This window comes from Argentina silus (genome assembly GCF_951799395.1).
Source record: "Argentina silus genome assembly, chromosome: 1".
In the NCBI taxonomy this organism is placed as follows: Eukaryota; Metazoa; Chordata; class Actinopteri; order Argentiniformes; family Argentinidae; genus Argentina; species Argentina silus.
The window spans coordinates 34,795,355-34,804,067 of NC_139655.1; the positions used below are offsets into that span (position 1 = coordinate 34,795,355).

The following is an 8,713-nucleotide window of genomic DNA, read 5'->3' on the forward strand; positions in this document are numbered from 1 at the left end:
ATCGGTGACAAACGTCGCTTTTTTGTTGTTTTTTGTTGTTTATTGTTCTTTTTTTTTGTCATTAGTGTGTATTTCTATATTTGAAATGTGATGATAGTAGTTTGCCTTATAAGTCTTTAGAAGGTAGTAGGTGGCCTATAATGTAGGTATAACGGTACGCTCCAGTCAGAATCCCCTTTATTGTTGGGTGACTGTTTGTCTGCCCCCCACCGCAGAGCGAACCGCTTCAGTGATTGGGGGTGGTCTCTCTCTCTCTCTCTCTCTCTCTCTCTCTCTCTCTCTCTCTCTCTCTCTCTCTCTCTCTCTCTCTCTCTCTCTCTCTCTCTCTCTCTCTCTCTCTCTCTCTCTCTCTCTCACGTCATGTCCTCGGCATCACCGGAGTTCTTTGTTGATGGTGAACCACAAATCCTTTGACATTGTCTGACCAAATTGCTACCACAGTAGCTATAATTTCTTTAACCCTATGGTTGGATGCATTTGGCAAGAGGGTAGATAAATTCAGAAAAGAACATTTTGACCAGTTGTTTGCCGCTGGGATAAGAAATAGACAGAAACATCAAAGCTAAAAACAGCAGTCAAAACCCATCGATCGCACACCCCGATACGACGTCGACCAGACGAGTGATCAATCGGGTTTTGTAGGCTATGCCATTTTGAGCTGTAGCCTGAGATAATGTTGTTTTTTCTTTTACCGTCTGGGGAGATCCCTATCCTACGAAGAGGATGAAACCTGATTCAATAACCGTGGGTAAAACTGTCGGCAAATAAGCAGTTCAAGCATTTGTTCTCGTATACCCGCACGCATTTTTCTCTGGAATATATCATCTGGGACTCGGATGAGGAAATCATAAATTGTGATTAGGAGAAAAGACGGTGTGTTTGAACCAGCGTCGTTATCAGCATGTCTCCCGGAGGAGGACCCCTCTACTCTCCTGGACCCTCGCCATCACCAGGCCGTGTCCTCTCCTCTCTCCTCTGCCTGGCGGTCGTCTCTGCACTGCCCGGAGTACAAGCCTCTTACCCAAACAGCGGCGAGTGTGTGGCAGGGAAGGGCAAGGGCTGTTTAGGTGAGTGTGTTTATCAACAAAACATTTTGTTGACGAATTTTTGCAAATGAGTTATGTTTTGCTGGCAACCTGGAGAACATTGATCACAATCTCAGTGTTTGTGATATTGGACATCTGGAGGTAGGTTGTCCTGACTGAGTGAAAGCGGCTGTTTAATTGGCCATCCCTTGACCACGAGCAGACAAAGAACATCACGCTCGGCTTGTGTGAATAGACTGAATTACTCCAAGGCATTCATTGTCACTTCTTCCCAATAGGAATCACACAGCAACAATGTATATTTGTTTTATGTTTAAATTTTGGAACAGTGAGATGAGCTATTCTCTTGGATGACTAGGCCAACATGTGTATCTTTTAAAGGGACACTACTATCCCCTGTCACTAGTCAGGTGCATGTAGGGAGACAACAGCCACCTCTGAACCCCACCCTGGCCAGTCCCCACCCTGGCCAGTCTCTGGGTCTCTCTAGATGGAAACCTTTAGTTAGTCTGTTAAGAAGACTGATTTTGGTCTATGTGGGGTGTCATAGGAGTGGGGGTGGGGTTAAGGAGTTGGGAGGGGGATGGGGTAAGGCTTGGGGTTCCATCCCAACTCCCTGTAGCCTTGTTTGCCTCGAAAACAACCTATAATTAGATTCTAATCAAGCCCAGCAACCTCTGGCAATTGTGTCCTTAGAAACCATACGGTAATGCTCCTGGTTGGAAAGAGTCTTGATTGTACCTTATGTCTTTATGTCTTTGTGAGTTTTTATAAAGTTTGGGACTAAAAACAATTGTTTTGTAAGACCCATTTGGTGTTCACACTCTGATATCTACGGTAGAGAGAATAAACGATGACTTTCGAACATGCACTGACTGGGTTCAATGAAACCTGCCCTGTTGTGAAATGTCCGTCTGTGTTCCTATGCCGACTCATGTTAGAATTAAACTCAATTCTTTGATTTCACCTACTGAACATCATTGACTAAACATGACTGACTGAACTCTTGTTATTCAGGACCAATACCATGTTCCGAGACCTAATCCAACTCTATGGCCATTGCTGCAGTGTTTAGTATGGTAAAAGGATGTTTTACTAGGGGTGGTATTTCCTAATGACAGAGAAGTCTCAGGCCGTGACCTGTCTTTTAATTGACTGAGCCCCAGGACAACGTGCCTTCATCAGGAAACGACCTGTTTGGTCAATAGTCATCTCAGACCGGGGTAATAGGACCGGTCCCTCATACAGACCGAGGGAACACTGGTTGACTGACACACAGGAGCATGGAGAACTGAGACCGAGAAGTGATTATTGATGATTTTAGGAGTGCCTCAATTGACTGGCTACCTTTAGTTTAAAACATAAAACTTCCCATTGGTCAAAGGTTAGGTTTGTGATGTGTTCTTGAGTTGATGAAATAGCAGCATATTGGCTGCCTCTCTCCAAACCGGTATCTACAGTAGTCTCTCTCTCTCTCTCTCTCTCTCTCTCTCTCTCTCTCTCTCTCTCTATCTCTCTCTCTTTCTCTCTCTCAGATCTCTCAGAGAAGAAGAGTGACCTGAGAGTGTGTGATGCTGCGACCTGTCGCTATGGAGGAACCTGTCGGGAGAGTGGGGCGGACCTGAAGTGTGTGTGCCAGTTTCATGTGAGTAACAGTGACTAACTAACACTCCTACTGGGCCTACATACGTTGTGCAATAGATAAACCTGTAACAACCACAAAGACTTGTTATAACCATTCATTATAACCTGGTGGTTATAACCCCCTCCCTATTGTTCTTTGGGTCTCAGTGCCATAAGAAGTACATCCCAGTGTGTGGCTCGAACGGAGACACCTATCAGAACGAGTGTTTTCTGAGGCGAGCGGCATGTAAGCAGCAACGACCCATCTCATTGGCTACAGACATGGCCTGCTATACAGGTGAGGGGCAGAAAGCACATGCTGTAGTCTACAGTTGTTGTATGTTGTTATGAATCATGTTAATTTCCGGTCAAATGCTATGTTGTCCTCGTTTACCAAAGTGGTGAGCCATTTATCTAGGCCAGTGGAGGCTGGTGGAGGTAGAAAGCGGAGGACGGGCTCATTGTAACACGTGCAACGCAATGAGAAATGGTATCAGACGGAATGGAATGAGGAATGGTATCAAACACGTGTGTTGGATACCGTTTCTCATTCCATTTCATGCATTACAATGAGCCTGTCCTCCAATTTCTACCTCCACCAGCCTCCCCTAATCTAGACAAATCAGGATTAAGCAGGTCAACCTAACTCATCTTCTCTGTTCCTCCACACAGATGGCAGCTCAGGATCAGGGGACGGAGGTACAGTACTGCATTATTTTTGTCATAGTTCTGACGTCTTTTCAACACTTCAGACTTGCCTCTATTAATATGTTAACATATTAATAAACAGTAAACCCACTCACTAATGGGACAATACTAACGCTATTGAGAACCACCGTAAACATGTTAAACCTCTTAAGATGGACGGGCCTACAATTGGGCCAAAATTCTGCTTTAATTTAATTATTAATTTGTTTATTGTTTACTTTATCTCCTTGTCATGTGTAGTATGTTATTCTGAACTATGATCAAGTGTTACCTATGAAATGGCATCCTGCTTTTGCATCTGATCATCATATTTCAAATGTTATAAGCCGTTTAGTTTGGGTCTGTTTTTTAGGCGGGAAATTAGTCAAATAGGTCACAAAGCTGAAGAGGTTAACATCTCTTATCTCTTATCTCTCTCAGAGGATGAAGGATCAGGCAGAGGGAAGAAGGCTTCTAAATGTGGCAGCTGCAAGTTCGGAGCTGAATGTGATGAGGACTCAGAGGACGTCTTGTAAGTAATGCTCCTCTGGGACTGTTGTCTTTCTGGTGGCCTAGTGGGATTTGAGAGAATGAGTGCAGTGCCTATGCTGCCTGCTACCTAGCAGTCCAATCAAGGTGCTTCAATAGAAGTAGATTGAGCTGGTTTTTACACTAAATAAAACAAAAGATACAATAGAGATTTTTCTGTAAGATTCTGTCTGTCAGTGACTCTGTCTGTCTTTCTATTGTTCGTAACGTTGTTCTGTCCACCCAGGTGTATGTGTAACATTGTGTGCAGTGGCCACAACGACAACCCAGTGTGTGGGACAGATGGGATCTCCTATGAGACACCCTGTCACGTACGAGAGGCATCCTGCCTGAAACAGCTCAAGATTGACATCAAACATGTGGGCAGATGTTCAGGTAAAACCATGTTTCAAACTTAATGGTCTTAACCCTTATGGGCACCATATGATTCACATTGGGCATCGAAAGTGGACTATGGCAAGACAGAGATTTATAGGGATCTTCAGAATTTCACAATCTCAGCAAAAACACTATTTAGTGTTTCACATCCAGTTGATTATTTTCCTTGTAGAGGTTTAGAGTTGACCTTATTCTGATGATGCTTTGTGTAAGACTCATACTTGAAGGTCCCAGATAGAACAAGCCTGGTTTCACTGCTGATCCATGTGGAATCCACTGAACCAACGCCCATCCGCAACAGGAGGTAGAACTATTCTCTCCATGGACACCGCTATGCTAGTAGTGACCTCCATTGTGGCTGGTTAATCTCAATGATGTCATATATACTGTTGGGCATGTACAGAAGTGGTGGCATGGGTATTTTTATAGATGCCCATCCCTGTACTTAGAAGGATTCTCTTCAAGCATACACTGTAGTATGTAGTTGTGCTTGTGGATAAGCACCCAAACATGTGAGAAGACTGTATGATATTTGGTGTATGATATTTGGTGTATGATATTTGGTGTGTGATATTTGGTGTGTGATATTTGGTGTATGATATTTGGTGTATGATATTTGGTGTGTGATATTTTGAGGCAATGCGCAAATACCCGGGACTCTCTTTATTCCTCCTCCTACAACAGCCAGTATGTAAAGTAAAGTCTTGAGACCTTTGTGCTCATATATATTTGATATGAACCTGACCTCGATCCTGAGGCTCGGATCAGATATGGGTCAGATTATACTGACTGACTGAACAACAAGATGTTACTCCTCTCTCTCTTGAGAAAGTCACTATTTATTTTCTATTGTAGTTATAAAGGACTATTTTGTGGGGTGAAAACCGTACTACTCTACATCCCAAACTAGTGGAGAGCTGTCCAATCCAAATGGGTTGTACAGGTGTCCTGGTTAGACACAAATGGGAAATAACTTACAGTCTTATCTTTATCTTACATAAATAATGTATTCATGCTGATGTGGCTGAAGTGGCTGAGACTGAGGGAACTACGGTTGCATTTTGAGTAACTCTGATGATTATTGTTTTACATGTCCTTATAGCTACACTTCAGAACAACAACATTAGTCAGGTAGCCATTAGGGTTGAGCAATATAAATGTTTTCTTATCCACAATATTACTTTAGGAGTTTTAAGAGCTTTTGCACTCTGTTTTCTGTCATTGTCACAATATTTTCTACATATCACAATATGCTGCAAATATAATATCGAATGTTATCACTGAGAGGAAACAGCATAATAGAACTGAGAGTAAACTGCATAATATCGAAAATATCGAATATAGGCAAGGACATAGTTTGTTCACTATGAGTCAGTCTCCTTTGCTGTGCATTTCTGCTGTGTGTGTGGTTGGCAGACTCTCGCAGCAGAGTCATTAATGCCAGTGAAGCATGGTTGTGTGTCACCCTATTTGTCACACTATTTAAACAGGCCAACTTGCCCTCCAGTTCAACCCAGTCACCCACCACTTAACTGTCATTTATGTCATTGGCTAATTCAAATGAGCAACCATGGCAATGGTGGCATGAACACATTACTAGAACTGTCTGTCATAGTGTATCATGTACAGTATTATACCGTATATAGTTACTAGTATATCACATCCTTCATATTTATCTATGTTGTATATTTGTTTGGTTTAAAGACCATGTTGGTTTTCTATGATGGATTAGTATCATTGAGGGCTATTGTGCATTTTGTATAAAACGTCAATGGTTTGTTTGTCAATCGCCCAAACTGCCTTTAGAAATGCTAAATGAAATCAGAGTATACTAACATTCCTGTACTACAATTGTAAAGTACTGAAACCGACTATATTGTTGTTTTAGTACTATGCTCATCCACAGTGCTTGAGATGGGTCTGAGGTGTACTAAATGGCTGTGACTGTGTCCTCTCCCCTCTTTAGAGCCCTTTAGAGTTCTCTCACATGATGAATGTACAGTAATGTGATGAGACTGTAATATAACCGTAGCAACGCAGGCTCCAGGCTCACTAGACTCTGGGGTCAGTTCTCAGGCCTGGTACGCACAAGATTATTATTATCTCTCTCTCTCTCTCTCTCTCTCTCTCGCTCTCTCTCTCTCTCTCGCTCTCTCTCTCTCGCTCTCTCTCACTCTCTCTCACTCTCTCTCGCTCTCTCTCTTTCTCTCTCTCTCTCTCTCTTTCCTCTCTCTCTCTCTCTCTCTCTCATCATTGTGATTAGGGTTCACCAAGCTTTGATGAAACGCTGATCTGATCCACTTCGATGTCTCTTCAACTTCTTTCAGCATCAAAACAACACTAGAGTAAAAATGATATCACGCCGTAAGGTTTTATGTTCAAACGGGGAGCAGCTGTAGTGATCGAAGGGATGGTTGACTTGAGTCTTTCTGTTTTCAGAAAAAGGGAGGAAAGACGATGGTAGCAACAAAAAGCCCGATCTGTTTGGTAAGGCTGTCTCCATGCACCGTGAACACGTTCACACACTGCATGGTCGTAACAGGAATGGAAAGACTGCTGTTGTGCATGTATCTACAGCAGCGGAGGCTGGCGGAGGTAGACATCGGAGGACGGGCTCATCGTAATGCGTGGCATGGAATGATAAATGGTATCAGACACGTGTTTCATACCATTCCTGATTCCGTTCCACGCATTACAATGAGCCTGTCTTCCGATGTCTACCTCCATCAGCCTCCACTGATCCGCAGGTATCTACAGAGATTTCGTTCCTGCTGTACTCTAAGTCAACATGTTAAGAATCCTAATGTTGATGATGTCACTTCAGTTACTAATTAGCTTGAATATCAATTCATATGAATATTTTTTTGGTCATGTTCTTCAACTCTATGCAGACTTGTCAAACCCAGAGGAGGAGAGAGGGGGGATCCCCGGCCCTTGTTCAGAAGACTACGCCCACTACTGTGAGCACGGCCAATGTGAGCTCAGACACAACCTTCCACACTGCAGGTGAGAGACAGTAACAGGAACAGTCTTCCCTTCTACCTCAGCATGCTGTGGTTCACTTCTTTTGCTCTTGCAGGCTCTGTGGCCTTAGACTAAGCGCTGCACACGATGGTCTCGGAACTCACCTTTCCTCACTTTGATGAACTTCCATATTGATTCTTGGTTCTCACACACTTTGTATTTGCATTTGAGGGCAAGGCATCTCGTTCCTTGCTCCTTTGGTTGGGAGGGAAAAGCCAGGGGGCGGTTCTTAAACCAAAGATACCTCATGGTTCGTTCAATTAAAAAAGATACAAGAAAAAGATAAAAGACGCAGGGGATCTACCAGCCAGTATAGGGCACATCCCCTTCATTATCCATTCACTGTGTCCACAACATCAAAGGGCCTCCATAGACTCTGAAGTCAGGTACCGAGTAGTACGGACTTCAAGTCTCGATTTAGCTAGGCTACCAGAGCCTAAATCAGCTGTAAAAATTAGCAACCCTCTGTCTGTGAGGTTCACCAGGTGTGAGTCTGGGTTCGATGGTCTGCAGTGTTAGGTTTGTGGTTGTTAGTGGGTTGATACTTCTGTGATAGCAGTGTGTCTGTGTCTCCAGGTGTGAATCGGGGTACGGTGGTCTGCAGTGCGAGGAGGTCCAGGACTTCAACATCCTCTACGTTGTCCCTAGTGGTCAGAAGCTGCATTACGTCCTCATAGCCGCCATCATTGGAGCGATCCAGATCGCCGTCATCGTGGCCGTCGTCATGTGCTTCACAAGGTGGGTGATTGTGTTTATGGCTCTCCAATTCAATGTATCGTTGCGTATACGATTTATTTGAAACAAGAACTCTGACAAACATATTTTTAGAGGCAGTCAAACACATTCGTTTTTTTCCGTCTTGTACAACAGGAGATGTAACAAGAATAAAAGGGGGCGGAGACAGAAACAGCACCTGGGACACTTCCCCTCTGGCACCTCCTCCAGGATGATGTAGTTGATGAGTTTTTTCCTGCCACATGGAATGGATAAAGCATTTTTCTATCTCTTGTTTTGTGCCTCCTTAATTTTGAATGGATGTTGTTGTTTTTCTTATATATATATCGAATGAGGCCTTATTTTTTATTTACCCTCTGGACTGTTATGCAGTGCTAGCTTTTCTCAGACTGCAGTATTCTTTTATTTTAATTTTCAACGGGCAGAAAAAAAGGACAGCTGCTTCCATCCACTTTTCCCTCTTGTCATCCATGGTTTGTGGTGCAGTTGCTGCTGTACTGTACACAGACTTTGGGCACCTAGGGATTGAACTCAACCCCTTCTCCATCTTATTTCCTTTCTTTTCTCTCTTTTTTTTTTACAACTGAATACCAAATGCTGTTTTTCTATAACTGAGGTATGAGCTGATGTGTACAGTTTGTTTGGGTTACTTTCAATATGCCATTCCAGAG

General features: G+C 43.3%; 1 protein-coding gene across 1 annotated transcript; it reads left to right on the top strand.

Moving 5' to 3' along the window:
• Positions 1-901: 901 nt before the first annotated feature.
• Positions 902-8,492, top strand: tmeff1b (transmembrane protein with EGF-like and two follistatin-like domains 1b; the record flags this gene model as incomplete). The annotated part of the gene is made up of 10 exons (XM_083689286.1): positions 902-1,067; positions 2,582-2,691; positions 2,838-2,967; positions 3,342-3,368; positions 3,798-3,888; positions 4,132-4,280; positions 6,723-6,770; positions 7,175-7,289; positions 7,884-8,045; positions 8,178-8,492. The coding sequence occupies 10 exons, from the start codon at positions 902-904 to the stop codon at positions 8,260-8,262; spliced, it is 1,083 nt and encodes a 360-aa protein (XP_083545412.1). The 3' UTR covers positions 8,263-8,492.
• Between the last annotated feature and the right edge of the window lie 221 nt (positions 8,493-8,713).